We start from the raw sequence: 17696 nt of genomic DNA, 5'->3' as shown, positions 1-17696 counted from the left end.
TGTTTTATGCATCACAAAACAAGGGTTGAATTTAGTGCAATAGTTACCAAATATGGCCGATTCTTAGAAATTAATTTATGAAATGTTAAATTAAAAAAATAACAAACATAAATAAATAAAATTTAAGCACCGGAAATATAATACCACTATTTTCTAAACATAAAATAAATGGAGTTGATTTTCACATACCACTTTTTCATTCATCTACACCTAATTAACTATTATACCCTTAATTATACTTTAAATAATAATATAAGTTCAACTCTCTAAATTAATTTAGGGGTATAACTGTAAATTTATGAGACAAAAGTGTAGATGGATAAAAAATGATGTGTGAGGATCACCTCCATAAAATAAAATATGGCGGAGTATTATTATAAAATCAAATAAAATAATAAATAATTTGTAGCGAATAATAAACAAATAAATAAATATTTCTATCTAAGTGTAATAATAATAGTTGCTTACATAAAAAAAACTAATGTAAAACCTATATAAACCCACCCCTAAAAACAAATACTATCCTAAATCACCACCAATCTGCCCGTCACTCCCGCCCTTCTCCCGTCCGCTCTTCTTTTCGGTCGCTCTTCTTACCTTCACAAAAAACTATTGTAAAAAAGATAAAAAAAAAAAAAAAAAAAATTTACCCTTAAAAGTTACATAAAATTTTTAATATGGGAAGTAAATGAGGTCTAATAAATGTATTTTATTTATAAATTTTCAAGAGTGATATTTATGATTAAAGTGAAAAAAAAGGGTATAAAACTATAATCTTCTATTTATTTTATATAACATTCAAATTTAAAAGAAAAGTTGAGTATACAATGATAAATAAGAGTTCTAGACTATTAAATATGATTACACTCACAATAAATAATAGTAAAATGGTATAATATTACTCTAAAATGTTATAAAAGCCTCGAATTTTTATTAAAAGTTGAGTTCTAGCCTATTAAATATGATTTACCTTCACAAAAAACTATTGTAAAAAAGATAATAAAAAAAATTACCCTTAAAATTTACATAAAAATTATTAATATTAATATAATTATGATTGCATAACTATTGTAATATAAATTAAATTACATAATTATTAAATAATTAAATATAAAATATAAAATTTTAAATATGATTATTTATTATTATAATATATGAGTTTAAAATGGTAAAATATAAGATGGTAAAAATAGTTGATTAATTAATCTGAATAAAATAGATTTGAGCTAAATTTAATAATTAAATGTTGCATATAGTCTTTTAGTTTGAATATAAATATTAAGCATTATCATAAATTTGATCATAAATATTATTAATAAGTAAAATTTATCTATGTCATATGTTATTGCAATAGTGTTAACCTTTTCATTTTCCCTAAACATTTATTTATTGTTATCATAACTAATAACAATAGTTTTTATCCTTTCACTTTCCTTATATTAAGTACCTAATTAATTGATAGTCATTGTTGTCTATAAATACCACTTTTTCATATTCACATCACTTCTGCAAATGAAATAAAGGATAAAGTTATATTATTACTCTTTTTCGTTATCATTTTTAATTATTTTGATCTTTTAATGTCGAGTATCATCTATTACATGAAGGTTAAATATATATTATGTTATGATATCTATATAAATACTCTTTTTTCGTCATCATTTTTAGGAAGTTTGACATTTGAATGTCGAGTATCATCAATCACATTAAGGTTGAAGATATATTACGTTATTACTTCTTTAAGATGCTATTAGTGTACGTATAGACTTTTCACACACACAAACGTGCACACACACACACATACACGCTATTAGTGTACGTATAGCTCATAATTTTTTTGTATGTTTTGTTACAATGGTTATGGATTTTCATTTGAATTTTTTTTTTTTTTTTTTGGTATTATCTTTAGATTGAAAATCATTGATATTTCCTTTCAATATTATATAGTGTTTCCTATTTTTATATAAACATTTTATCTTACAATTGTAATATTGGTGTCATCAATTTAATATTGCTGCAATATACAAAGTTATACTAATATTGAAATATGTTTGCTTCTATATGGTATACTTGATTGTTCTAGACAATTTAAATATCACGTGTAATAAAAGATGTTTAGCTAATTATTCATTGTAGTCTCTTTTATTTGTCAAAGTATCAAATATATAATGTGTGGGTCTAAGTAAGAGTTCAATGTTATATAATCACGATTCGTGATTGGTATAAATAAAAACATCAGATGTTAATACAACACATACATTCATATAGCAAACCAAATTCTTATATGGGGATGATGGCAGTTTGGTTTCTAACTATCAATTTAACCCGAACATCAGAACACCACCTGGACACACATCATTAATTCGGGTAAATAGTTACGGAGTAATTTTTATTAATTCTTTTAAGAAACAAAAAGCGGATGGTAAATCAACACACTTTGGACCGAAATTTGCTTAGGAGTTTGAAATTAATGGATAAATATAGCAGGCTTAGACTTGAATTTGATAAAATTACTCTCATTCATGATTGGATTCGTTGGAGTAGTAGTCGTTTTGATTGTCATTGGTGATGGTCCCGAGAACTAATGGGTCGATTGCTCGGCGACATCACCAATCTTACTAACGATTTATCAAGTCTCGTCTTAAGTAATAACAGCAGGGACGAATGGACGTGATCTCCTGACCCATATGGAATACTCACTGTGAAGAAACTAGTACATATCATTATAGAGGCAGCCTGCATTGATTTCGGTGGAAGCATCTCTACATCTATCAATAATCTGGTTCCTCTTAAGGTCATCATTTCATATGGAGGGCTAGGTGGAAAAGGTTATCGGGTCGAGTAGAACTTGACAGTCCGAGTAGAATTTGACAAACGTGGAATGGACTTGCGAACCATTAGATGTCCAATATGTGACGTGTTGGAAAATGTGGATCACGCACTTATCTATAAATCGGATCCTGATAATTGGGTGTGTTTCTATAATTGGTTGCATTTTAACCTACCGTCGAAACCAAGTCTCCCTGAACTATTCATGGGCAATGGTCACAATTTCTCCTCTATCATTTGGCAAACGGTTAAATGGATAACCGGCCGAGTACTCAATATGGAAAAATCGGAACGCTTCAACTTTTGGTAAAAGTAAACTAAGTAGTGCAATGCTTGTTAACGAAATACAATTAAAAAGTTTCGAGTGGATATCTAATCGATCGAAAAATTCATCCTTAGAGTGGCACCGTTGGCTAACCAATCCTTTATCTTTCAATGTCAATTTATCAAATAGAACCGGCATCGGTTAGGCGCAGATGGGATCTACTTCTAATCTTCTCTGTGATGGCTGGTACTAACATTCAAATATTGTCTACAAACTCGTTACTCATGTATGGTGGTTGTATTCTTCTTTTATAGTATTAAAACTTTTTGGCCTTTCCAAAAAAAAAAAAAAAAAACACTGTAAACGCGTAGGTAACTAACTAGTGAGATTTCTGTGTATAAACTCACAGGCGAAAAGAAACCTTTAGAACTCCTGATTTAGTAATATATCATACAGGTAACATATTACATGGGTAAAAAAAGTCATCAATTTTAAAGAACCAAAAAGTTAAAATAAAACAAGTCCCGAGAATCATTTCATGTTCTACTAAAGACCATCACTTTCTTATCGTGAACATGACAATCACAAGTCTATATTCAATCAACCCCATATCCACAACCCGCCCACAAAAAAGCCCAGCACCAAACTGTTTGTTTGCTACATTACTGTCAGCAATATAATGCAACAATGTGATTAATTTCATAGTCTACTACTAATCAGATACCTAAAGCAAAGCAAAACAAAACATGAGTTTAGTTTTTTACGGTGGTTAAAATGACCATACTGACCCTAGTCGAAGAGGAGAGACACGGTTACTACACGTTACCAACAGATCAGACAGCGAGTTTAATAATTGCAGTCAGCTAGCCAAGAGCGCGTCTGTGTCAAGTCCATTGGTGTTTTCTAGTTCTTTCATTGTCGACCCTACAAGAGACTGCAAGTAGAATGGGGAATATAGTAAATATCTTGATCCATATAAAGCTTGCCCAAGAAAGGTTATGATAGTAATTTACAGAAGCGCGTTTATATTGCAGGACTTCAGGGAAACGTAGTAAATCTAAAGTCATATTAATATAATTTGGTAATGTAAATGTATTTGGATTCTAACCAAAAGACACTTATCCATAATCCATATTTGTAGATTGTAGCTGACTGGATGACAGAGGTGACAAAATGGGTGGGTCAAGTATAATATTCGGGTTCGAAATGGGTCAACCGTTTTTTTGTTGCATTTTTATATATGATTGATGTTGTATATATGAGTTCTAAACTGTATTATTACAATAATAACCCCTGGTTTATATAGAGCAATTAGGAGGTTAAATCAGTTTTAACATTGGATCTCAAGTAAGAATAATTTTCATCTAAAGCATGTTCATATGTTAAAAACTTGGTGAAGTCACAAACTTAAAGCAACATAAGTAGCGAAGACTAACCTGGAGTTCCTCTTCACAGCTTCTAAGTTTCTCATTGTACTCTTTCATATTAACAAAACAATTATGAAGCTGCAAGAAAATAAAATTGATAGCATGAATACCCATAAATAAATTAAAAAATATAAATACATTAACATGACAAGTACCTTAACTAACTGCTTCCTACGATTTGAAGTGAGCTTCTTGGCTGATGCCAGTGCATCCTCTAGTTTCTGAAACAACTATTACAGTTCAGCAACAATAAACCGTATACGGTTTAAACATGAGTTGGTAAATTTCACACATATATTTACGAATGGGTTGATTCGGGTTATACTTATTCCCTAACGAGTAAAATAACAATAATAAGAAAAGGTTTCAGAAAGTGGCCAGAACATATTTCTTATACATATGATCTCCTAGCATTTTATTTCAAGAATGTAGGCATGTAGCTGACTATTAAAATAATTTAAATAATACAGTAATATTTGACCCGGTGTTCTCATTACGCGGGTTACACCCTCCTCGTATTACCATGGTCTTCCGAGTAGGATATGTAATACATAGGGACGACCTAACACCAGGCGTCATGTATGATGGACCCAGACCAAAAAATTACTATTTGGCCCAAATCCATTTCTCAACGCCTTTTTATTTTGCCTTTCAAAAAAAAAAAAAAAAAGAAAAAAAACCTGAGCTTTCTCTCGCAGCATAGATACATGATCATCTTTCTCTTCTACAAGCTCTTCCATGCGATAAACCTAGGAGATCCAAATTTCGTGTTGACAAAAGACAAAAAAAAAAACAAAACAAAAAAAAAAATAACAGATGCCTTACCTACCACATAAGCTTAGAAAATGAGTTTTACTTGAGATGTTAAAAAAAAATTTCTAAGAAAAGTGAAATCATGAGGTATGGTTATCTACATATTCTGTTTCAAAAAATAAAAGCTTCATCCCTTACATTTGAACTTGTGTTTTTTTATCTTCCACTAGTTTTAAAGGAACACAAAACTCAAACGGAAAAAGAAAAAAATGGAGACATTTTGAATAACTAAACGCACCCTAACAATTTCATTTTGACATGTCACATATCATCAATTAATATAAACAATGGAATAAGGAGAAAATGGCTCTATTTTTGAGTCAACAACAAGCGTCGATTTATTGGCGTCTTGACTGCCGTTTAGAGCCTAAATTGAATTCCGGGCAGGATTTAAAACCCATGGAAATTTGATTCTACCATTTTCATGGCGTCTCAATTATATTTTACTATTTTTTTTTAAAAATTCGTACTTATTGGCCGGAGGTCCACTCTGAAGCAATCTCTTTATTCGTCGAATAAAGAGAGGGATGACTTTCTCTACTTTTGAGAGTGTTTTCACTCTGGGTGGAGAAATGACTTGTTTTTATTCTCGGATAGGGGAAGGATTGTCTACATCTCACCTCCACAAACACCACTCATGTGGTATTGGGTTTTGTTGTTGTTGTTGTAATGGAATAAGGAGAAATTCAAACCTCTTTTTGGAGTTCTTCTATTTTTTGGTGTGAAACATCAAGCTGCTTTGGAACCTGATGGTACATACATGGAATGCATAAGATAACCAGATAAGTGATGCACAGATGCCTGAATGTTTCGTGTTATGGGCGGCAAAGTGTAGGTCGGATGGATCGGTGACTGCTCAAAAAATTAGTTTTCGGAGAAGGCTGCATTTGGTTGACCTGAAACACTTTGTCCAATTTTTTTTTACTAATAACAAGCATGTCAAATACATTTTTTTAAATATTTGAATTCAATATTAATAATCTAATGTCTAAACTTATGAATAGATTGATTTAGGAGACTTTATGCATTAAACACACTTTGGACCCAAGTGACTCATCTTCAATTATACGAATGCTTTTTTTTGTTGACCCATTAGAGATCAAACATAGCCCGAAGCAACCCACCCATAGTAATTGGGTCAAAATTGCTACCTCTAATAAAATTATGTACTCAGGTATCCAACATAATAGGTAGAAATCCCCTACCTGATCATAATCACCATGACTTGAACCAGATGGACGCTCTCTACTGTGGGGCTCACTTAGATCCGAACTGTATAAAGGCGCCACGGAGAACAATAATTAAAAAAACGATGTTGATTAAAAGTAAATGGGATAGAAAACAATAGAAGTCTGAGCATTATTATCAAAGATAATAATAATTATAATTATTGTATATAAATTATTAATATAAGATCACACAATATAGTAGGTATAATGTTAGTTGAAATTGTAATCTTACCCGTTTGACAATTTAGCCGTTTGATCTGTATACTTGTTCCCACTACTATGATGAATTTCACTTCTCCTTATCTCCTTCTCTTGATCTCTGTCCGTTTGATCTCGGTCTCTTACACGTTCATCATCTGTATCTCGATCATGTCCCCTGCCCCTGTCATTAAATCGTTCCCGATTCGGATCAATGTCACGCACACGATCAAATGATCTATCTTTATCCTGATTACGATCTCGAGACCAGTCCCTCTTTTGATCATGTGACCGATCCCTAACACGACCATAGTCTTTGTCTCTGTCTCTGGCTCTACCCCTGTCCAACTCAGCATCTCGGTCATTATTACGTCGACCAAAATTTGACCTCCCGCCTCTAGTCATCACTTCGTTGACTCTTACAGCTCGTCCTTCGATGCTCTGTTACAGATCCATTAAATCAAACATTCGAGACTAATATTACCGAACGAGCAGGAGACACGAATAGTAGGGAAAACAAGTGCAATACATAGTCGGCGCGACCCATTTTAAAAGAATAGGTCGACATGGGTTGTAATTATCTCTAGGGTCAAATGAGCGAACTTAAGAATAGGGTTGAAAGTCACCAAAAGGGTATAATTGATGCACAAACCCTCTTAAATCATTCTCATATTAAATTTTACATAGTATAACTATTGTGATAATTTTTAAGTCGCTAATTTTTTTATTAGAATAGATAAAAGATATATAGACAAACGGAGTTGACATTAGCACAACCCCACTATATATTGATCTGTTACCCATCCCACCCACATGCCCATTTTGCCACCTCTAACGCATTGTATTAAGACATTAATAGGATAAAACATAAACTCATAAGTAACTACAAATACCCTTCCATCCATATCCTTGATGGCATCAACTGCAGATCGATGATTCGTGTAAGTAACAAAGCAGAAACATTTTCCACCACGCTCATTAATCATCTAGAAATAAAATGCAAAAAAAATTAAAAAAAAAAAATATTAGGTAATCTTCCATCCAAATGTCAAAATGACTTACAAAATTTTAAAATCCAAACACTTTGAAAATAACAATGAGCCACACATATAGTTAGGAAGTTTGTAGTTTGGCAACTAAAGTTCTAGTGTAGGACTCTCATCAAATAGCAATCTGCAACTTCATGAAAAAGTATTTGTAATGAACTTATATTCAACCACTTCATTCAACTAATTTGTAATGAACAGTTGAGCCTCAACCTCATCTATCGAATTTCACTCGAAATTTAGCAAAATCGCAACGAAAATATTACCTCAAAGTGAATAACACAAAAAATTAAATACATAAATCAACAAATAAATTGCAGAGAAATCGAAATACAGAATGCATATATCTGTACACAAATTCGCAACATATATTTACAAGCTTCAGAGAAACATCTACACTTGTATTCCATCAGCTTATTCAGCTTGTGGCACTACTTATAGATATTAAGCGCTGTTATCAAAACTTAGGGCAAAACACATAAATTATAATAACTCAAAGTGAATAACATGAATGAAACAGATATATAATTATAAGTAAGTAAACATAAAATATGCACAGAAATTAGAGTTTAAATGCACAAAGTATATAGATCTATTACCTTGACGCCTACTATTTGTCCGTACAGATTGAAAGCATTACGGATAGAATCTTCAGTGGCGTTGTAAGACAGATTGCCAACGTAAACGGAGTTATCTTCGTCTACAGTCATTTTGTTTACCGCCAAACCCTAATTTCACCGGAAACAAACAATCACCGGAAGTTACTTGGAAAACTATATTTTAGAATTTTAGAAAACTTGTTTAGGATGCAATGCTCGATTGTACACCGGGTACAACTTGACTATGCAATGGATTCTTTTTATTTTATGTTTTGAAACTAGTCCGGACCGGCCCGAGCGTTGTGGCGGGGGCTTTCGGCTGCGTATTCATATTTAACGTAGCGTTGTGTATTTACAGAGGGGAACACGACTCATGTGTTAAGCGCCGTTTTAGATGTCGTTGTGTTAAGCGTTTTTTAAAAAGTATCCGTTTCGAACGCAGTTAGTTTTGTTTTGTTCAATAAATTTTTTCGAGTGTGTCGGAAAAATTTAACTCGCGGCGAGCAGAAAGATACGGGCTGTCGTTGTGTTTAGTGTTTTTTAAAAAGTGTCCGTTTCGAACGTGGTTAGTTTCGTTTTGTTCATAAAATTATTTCGAGTATGACGCTGCCGTCGAAAAAATTTAACTCGTGGCGAGCGGGAAGATACGGGTTGTCGTTGTGTTTAGTGTTTTTTTAAAAATTGTCCGTTTCGCGTATAGTTAGTCCCGTTGGGTTCGTAAAATTTTTCCGAATTGAACGGTGGTCTAGAAAAAATTTAATTCGCACCGAGTGAGAAGATAGAGTCCGTTATAAATTCGGATGAAATTAGTTTCTTTTATTTTAATAAAATTATATATTATATATTTACACTTTTAACCCCTGAAAAAGTGTAAATTTGAGGGGTCGTTGTGTAAATATAGCCGAAGTTAAGGGACAGGTTGTAATGTGAACGCAAACTCAAAACTACAATCCGATATAACTGAAACTACACACATTCCCACCACATTTAGCATATAAAGTATTAATAACTAAATCAATCAACTTTTGTCAAAAATAAAAGAATCCATCAACAAATATACAACCAAACGAATTGACTTCGACAACCTCGCAAATAGAATATAAACGAAAACCTACCAAGCCTAAAAAATTAGGGATGACACCCATGGACGACTTGCATAGATCCTTTATACTCACAACCCGTTTATCAAGATTTTTTACCCGAAAGGCCCTATATACTCCTTTTTGGTTTGGTTTTTCTATGTCGGATCTTACGTGGCCGAATTTAGGCCTTGTCTAAGTTTTATTCTGGTTTTTTGTGTTGCTTTATTTTTGTGTTGTGTTATGTGTTATCATCTGGGGGTTGGTCGCCATATATATGTCTCCGCATGTAGCTTTCGTCGTAACTCTTTGTTTTGTTATATTTTCCTTGTGAATCTTCGCTGGTTTATCTTCCTCCCCTTCCTCACTTCCTCCAAACGCTTGTTACTAAGACATTCGCTCCATCTTACTCGACGTTGGTCTCATCTTGGTTGAGATTGACGAAGTTTCTGCCAGTCTAGGTTGTGTTTACTCGGCATCAAATTTTCATATACCTCACTTCCACCAAAAGTTTTTTACCTCTTAAAGACGTTCGTTCCATCTTACTCGACGCCTGTCACCTCTTGACGGAGTTTGGCAAAGTTATGTCGGTCTAGGTGAAATGTCCCGTTCATATTGATTATAAACGTTCCATATTAATTGATTTCGTCGCGAGGTTTTGACCTCTATATGAGACGTTTTTCAAAGACTGCATTCATTTTTAAAACAACCATAACCTTTATTTTATCGATAAAGGTTTTAAAAAAAACAATACGTAGATTATCAAATAATGATAATCTAAAATATACCTTTTACACAAGACCATTACATAATGGTTTACAATAAGAATATATTACATCAAAAATAAGTTTCTTGAATGCAGTTTCTACACAATATCATACAAGCATGGACTCCAAATCTTGTCCTTATTTTAGTATGCAACAGCGGAAGCTCTTAATAATCACCTGAGAATAAACATGCTTAAAACGTCAACAAAAATGTTGGTGAGTTATAGGTTTAACCTATATATTATCAAATCATAATAATAGACCACAAGATTTCATATTTCAATATACATCCCATACATAGAGATAAAATTCATTCATATGGTGAACACCTGGTAACCGACATTAACAAGATGCATATAGAATATCCCCATCATTCCGGGACACCCATCGGACATGATAATTTCGAAGTACTAAAGCATTCCAAATTTCAGAATGGGGCTTGTTGGGCCCGATAGATTTATCTTTAGGATTCGCGTCAATTTGGGGGTCTGTTCCCAAATTCTTAGGCTACCAAGCTAAAAAGGGGCATATTCGGCTTCGATCATTCACCCATATATGAAATGTCCCGTTCATATTGATTATAAACGTTCCATATTAATTGATTTCGTTGCGAGGTTTTGACCTCTATATGAGACATTTTTCAAAGACTGCATTCATTTTTAAAACAACCATAACCTTTATTTTATCGATAAAGGTTTAAAAAGCATTACGTAGATTATCAAGTAATGATAATCTAAAATATACCGTTTACACACGACCATTACATAATGGTTTACAATAAGAATATATTACATCAAAAATAAGTTTCTTGAATGCAGTTTTTACATAATATCATACAAGCATGGACTCCAAATCTTGTCCTTATTTTAGTATGCAACAGCGGAAGCTCTTAATAATCACCTGAGAATAAACATGCTTAAAACGTCAACAAAAATGTTGGTGAGTTATAGATTTAACCTATATATTATCAAATCATAATAATAGACCACAAGATTTTATATTTCAATATACATCCCATACATAGAGATAAAATTCATTCATATGGTGAACACCTGGTAACCGACATTAACAAGATGCATATAAGAATATCCCCTATCATTTTGGGAAATTCTTCGGACATGATAAAAACGAATTCGAAGTACTAAAGCCTCCGGTACTTTGGATGGGGTTCGTTAGGCCCAATAGATCTATCTTTAGGATTCGCATCAATTAGTAGATCGGTTTACTAATTCTTAGGCTACCAAGCAAAAGGGGCATATTCAGCTTCGATCATTCACCCATATAATGTAGTTTCATTTACTTGTGTCTATTTCGTAAAACATTTATAAAACTGCATGTATTCTCATCCCAAAATATTAGATTTTAAAAGTGGGACTATAACTCACTTTCACAGATTTTTACTTCGTCGAGAAGTAAGACTTGGCCACTGGTCGATTCACTAACCTAAAACAAATATGTACATATATATCAAAGTATGTTCAAAATATATTTACAACACTTTTAATACATTTTGATGTTTTAAGTTTATTAAGTCAGTTGTCCTCGTTAGTAACTGTGATGACCCGAAAATTTCTGACCAAATTTAAACTTTATCTTTAAATGATTTAATGTTTTCGGCACGATAAGCAAAGTCTGTAATGTTGAGTCTCAAAGTTTTGGAACTATATTCATGTAATCAATTATTCTTTGACTGTTCTCGAAGATTCACGAACAATATATATATATATAACTTAATGTGCATATATATATATATATATATATATATATATATATATATATATATATATATATATATATATATATATATATATATATATATATTCAAGTTATTTAGTAAACGATAGTAACATTCGATTATTGATTCGATTGATATTTAGATAAGTTAACTAAAACGTTTAAGATGAACCAGTAAAACACTAATTTGCTACAATATTTTCGAATTGCTACAGTACCCGAAAAGCTACAGTGTTTTTGAAAATCACTATTTGCTACAGTAAAAAATGACTTTGCTGCAGTAAAACACTATTTGCTACAGTGAAACCGTATTTTGCTACAGTGCTACAGTGAAAACACTATTTGCTACAGCAAATACTATTTTGCTATAGTAAACACTATTTGCTACAGTAAACACTATTTGCTACAGTGCTACAGTAACACTATTTGCTACAGTAACACTATTTTGCTATAGTAAACACTATTTGCTACAGTAAACACTATTTGTGAAATGTCCAGTTCTTATTGATTAAAAACGTTCCATATTAATTGATTTCGTTGCGAGGTTTTGACCTCTATATGAGACGTTTTTCAAAGACTGCATTCATTTTTAAAACAAACCATAACCTCTATTTCATAAATAAAGGTTTAAAAAGCTTTACGTAGATTATCAAATAATGATAATCTAAAATATCCTGTTTACACACGACCATTACATAATGGTTTACAATACAAATATGTTACATCGAAATCAGTTTCTTGAATGCAGTTTTTACACAATATCATACAAACATGGACTCCAAATCTTGTCCTTATTTTAGTATGCAACGCGGAAGCTCTTAGTATTCACCTGAGAATAAACATGCTTTAAACGTCAACAAAAATGTTGGTGAGTTATAGGTTTAACCTATATATATCAAATCGTAACAATAGACCACAAGATTTCATATTTCAATACACATCCCATACATAGAGATAAAAATCATTCATATGGTGAACACCTGGTAACCGACATTAACAAGATGCATATATAAGAATATCTCCATCATTCCGGGACACCCTTCGGATATGATATAAATTTCGAAGTACTAAAGCATCCGGTACTTTGGATGGGGTTTGTTAGGCCCAATAGATCTATCTTTAGGATTCGCGTCAATTAGGGTGTCTGTTCCCTAATTCTTAGATTACCAGACTTAATAAAAAGGGGCATATTCGATTTCGATAATTCAACCATAGAATGTAGTTTCACGTACTTGTGTCTATTTTGTAAATCATTTATAAAACCTGCATGTATTCTCATCCCAAAAATATTAGATTTTAAAAGTGGGACTATAACTCACTTTCACAGATTTTTACTTCGTCGGGAAGTAAGACTTGGCCACTGGTTGATTCACGAACCTATAACAATATATACATATATATCAAAGTATGTTCAAAATATATTTACAACACTTTTAATATATTTTGATGTTTTAATTTTATTAAGTCAGCTGTCCTCGTTAGTAACCTACAACTAGTTGTCCACAGTTAGATGTACAGAAATAAATCGATAAATATTATCTTGAATCAATCCACGACCCAGTGTATACGTATCTCAGTATTGATCACAACTCAAACTATATATATTTTGGAATCAACCTCAACCCTGTATAGCTAACTCCAACATTCACATATAGAGTGTCTATGGTTGTTCCGAAATATATATAGATGTGTCGACATGATAGGTCGAAACATTGTATACGTGTCTATGGTATCTCAAGATTACATAATATACAATACAAGTTGATTAAGTTATGGTTGGAATAGATTTGTTACCAATTTTCACGTAGCTAAAATGAGAAAAATTATCCAATCTTGTTTTACCCATAACTTCTTCATTTTAAATCCGTTTTGAGTGAATCAAATTGCTATGGTTTCATATTGAACTCTATTTTATGAATCTAAACAGAAAAATTATAGGTTTATAGTCGGAAAAATAAGTTACAAGTCGTTTTTGTAAAGGTAGTCATTTCAGTCGAAAGAACGACGTCTAGATGACCATTTTAGAAAACATACTTCCACTTTGAGTTTAACCATAATTTTTGGATATAGTTTCATGTTCACAATAAAAATCATTTTCTCAGAATAACAACTTTTAAATCAAAGTTTATCATAGTTTTTAATTAACTAACCCAAAACAGCCCGCGGTGTTACTACGACGGCGTAAATCCGGTTTTACGGTGTTTTTTGTGTTTCCAGGTTTTAAATCATTAAGTTAGCATATCATATAGATATAGAACATGTGTTTAGTTAATTTTAAAAGTCAAGTTAGAAGGATTAACTTTTGTTTGCGAACAAGTTTAGAATTAACTAAACTATGTTCTAGTGATTACGAGTTTAAACCTTCGAATAAGATAGTTTTATATATATGAATCGAATGATGTTATGAACATCATTACTACCTCAAGTTTAGTAGGTAAACCTACTGGAAGTGACAAGAAATGATCTAGCTTCAAAGGATCTTGGATGGCTTGAAAGTTCTTGAAGTAGGATCATGACACAAAAACAAGTTCAAGTAAGATTTTTACTCGAATTAAGATAGTTTATAGTTATAGAAATTGAATCAAAGTTTGAATATGAATATTACCTTGAATAAGAAAGATAACCTACTGTATGTAACAAAGGTTTCTTGATCTTAGATGATTACTTGGAATGGATTAGAAAGTTTGGAAGTAAATTAGTAAACTTGAAGGGATTTTTGAAGTGTTCTTGAAGTGTTCTTCCTATGATGATTATAGCTTGATTCTTGAAGTGATTTTTAATGAAGATGATGATTAACTACTGGAAAAATACATTCATAATAGTGTGTGTGTGTTGAGAGAGAATTAGAAAGAGAATTGGAAGTGAAATGGAGTGAATGATGAGTGGTAATTGGTGAGTGGTGAGTGGGGTTAAAAGGAGTTCTAGTTAGTTGACTAGCTCATGGTAGAAGTTAAAATTGATTAGTCATACATGACATAATCAAGAGTGGAATCCCATGCTAGTTCCTATTGGTATATACCTATAGTAAGTACGTTTTGAAGCTGTGTATAATACGGGTAAGAATACGACTAGAATTCTTGATGAAAGAAAAGAATGGGAAAGTAACTGTAACCATTTTTGTTAAGTATGAGTGTTTTGATATATGTCTTTAAGTCTTCCAAAAGTATTTTAATACATCTAAATACACTACATGTATATACATTTTAACTGAGTCGTTAAGTCATCGTTAGTCGTTACATGTAAGTGTTGTTTTGAAACCTTTAAGTTAACGATCTCAATTAATGTTGTTAACCCATTGTTTATTATATCTAATGAGATGTTAAATTATTATATTATCATGATATTATGATATATTAATATATCTTAATATGATATATATACATTTAAATGTCGTTACAACGATAATCGTTACATATATGTCTCGTTTCGAAATCCTTAAGTTAGTAGTCTTGTTTATATGTATATAACTCATTGTTAATATACTTATGGAGATACTTACTTATCATAATCTCATGTTAACCATATGTATATCCATATATATATCGTCATGTCGTTTTTACAAGTTTTAACGTTCGTGAATCGCCGGTCAACTTGGGTGGTCAATTGTCTATATGAAACATATTTCAATTAATCAAGTCTTAACAAGTTTGATTGCTTAACATGTTGGAAACATTTAATCATGTAAATATCAATCTCAATTAATATATATAAACATGGAAAAGTTCGGGTCACTACAGTACCTACCCGTTAAATAAATTTCGTCCCGAAATTTTAAGCTGTTGAAGGTGTTGACGAATCTTCTGGAAATAGATGCGGGTATTTCTTCTTCATCTGATCTTCACGCTCCCAGGTGAAATCGGGTCCTCTACGAGCATTCCATCGAACCTTAACAATTGGTATCTTGTTTTGCTTAAGTCTTTTAACCTCACGATCCATTATTTCGACGGGTTCTTCGATGAATTGGAGTTTTTCGTTGATTTGGATTTCATCTAACGGAATAGTGAGATCTTCTTTAGCAAAACATTTCTTCAAATTCGAGACGTGGAAAGTGTTATGTACAGCCACGAGTTGTTGAGGTAACTCAAGTCGGTAAGCTACTGGTCCGACACGATCAATAATCTTGAATGGTCCAATATACCTTGGATTTAATTTCCCTCGTTTACCAAATCGAACAACGCCTTTCCAAGGTGCAACTTTAAGCATGACCATCTCTCCAATTTCAAATTCTATATCTTTTCTTTTAATGTCAGCGTAGCTCTTTTGTCGACTTTGGGCGGTTTTCAACCGTTGTTGAATTTGGATGATCTTCTCGGTAGTTTCTTGTATAATCTCCAGACCCGTAATCTGTCTATCCCCCACTTCACTCCAACAAATCGGAGACCTACACTTTCTACCATAAAGTGCTTCAAACGGCGCCATCTCAATGCTTGAATGGTAGCTGTTGTTGTAGGAAAATTCTGCTAACGGTAGATGTCGATCCCAACTGTTTTCGAAATCAATAACACATGCTCGTAGCATGTCTTCAAGCGTTTGTATCGTCCTTTCGCTCTGCCCATCAGTTTGTGGATGATAGGCAGTACTCATGTCTAGACGAGTTCCTAATGCTTGCTGTAATGTCTGCCAGAATCTTGAAATAAATCTGCCATCCCTATCAGAGATAATAGAGATTGGTATTCCATGTCTGGAGACGACTTCCTTCAAATACAGTCGTGCTAACTTCTCCATCTTGTCATCTTCTCTTATTGGTAGGAAGTGTGCTGATTTGGTGAGACGATCAACTATTACCCAAATAGTATCAAAACCACTTGCAGTCCTTGGCAATTTAGTGATGAAATCCATGGTAATGTTTTCCCATTTCCATTCTGGGATTTCGGGTTGTTGAAGTAGACCTGATGGTTTCTGATGCTCAGCTTTGACCTTAGAACACGTCAAACATTCTCCTACGTATTTAGCAACATCGGCTTTCATACCCGGCCACCAAAAATGTTTCTTGAGATCCTTGTACATCTTCCCCGTTCCAGGATGTATTGAGTATCTGGTTTTATGAGATTCTCTAAGTACCATTTCTCTCATATCTCCAAATTTTGGTACCCAAATCCTTTCAGCCCTATACCGGGTTCCGTCTTCCCGAATATTAAGATGCTGCTCCGATCCTTAGGGTATTTCATCCTTTAAATTTCCTTCTTTTAAAACTCCTTGTTGCGCCTCCTTTATTTGAGTAGTAAGGTTATTATGAATCATTATATTCATAGATTTTACTAGAATGGGTTCTCTGTCCTTCCTACTCAAGGCATCGGCTACCACATTTGCCTTCCCCGGGTGGTAACGAATCTCAAAGTCGTAATCATTCAACAATTCAATCCACCTACGCTGCCTCATATTCAGTTGTTTCTGATTAAATATGTGTTGAAGACTTTTGTGGTCGGTATATATAATACTTTTGACCCCATATAAGTAGTGCCTCCAAGTCTTTAATGCAAAAACAACCGCGCCTAATTCCAAATCATGCGTCGTATAATTTTGCTCGTGAATCTTCAATTGTCTAGACGCATAAGCAATCACCTTCGTTCGTTGCATTAATACACAACCGAGACCTTGCTTTGATGCGTCACAATAAATCACAAAATCATCATTCCCTTCAGGCAATGACAATATAGGTGCCGTAGTTAGCTTTTTCTTCAATAACTGAAACGCTTTCTCTTGTTCATCC

The 17696-nt window shown here is 32.8% G+C and overlaps 1 protein-coding gene across 1 annotated transcript; it reads right to left on the bottom strand.

Moving 5' to 3' along the window:
* Positions 1 to 3547: 3547 nt before the first annotated feature.
* Positions 3548 to 8562, bottom strand: LOC139898405 (uncharacterized). The gene is made up of 9 exons (XM_071881134.1): positions 8407 to 8562; positions 7655 to 7747; positions 6796 to 7202; positions 6540 to 6606; positions 6027 to 6080; positions 5202 to 5270; positions 4677 to 4742; positions 4531 to 4599; positions 3548 to 4028 (listed from the first exon to the last, which is right to left on the bottom strand). The coding sequence occupies exons 1-9, from the start codon at positions 8515 to 8517 to the stop codon at positions 3954 to 3956; spliced, it is 1011 nt and encodes a 336-aa protein (XP_071737235.1). The 5' UTR covers positions 8518 to 8562; the 3' UTR covers positions 3548 to 3953.
* Between the last annotated feature and the right edge of the window lie 9134 nt (positions 8563 to 17696).

The sequence above is a fragment of the Rutidosis leptorrhynchoides genome, chromosome 3 (assembly GCF_046630445.1).
Source record: "Rutidosis leptorrhynchoides isolate AG116_Rl617_1_P2 chromosome 3, CSIRO_AGI_Rlap_v1, whole genome shotgun sequence".
Lineage (NCBI taxonomy): Eukaryota > Viridiplantae > Streptophyta > Magnoliopsida > Asterales > Asteraceae > Rutidosis > Rutidosis leptorrhynchoides.
The sequence above is the reverse complement of the archived record's forward strand: the minus strand, read 5'-3'. Positions and strand labels throughout refer to the sequence as shown.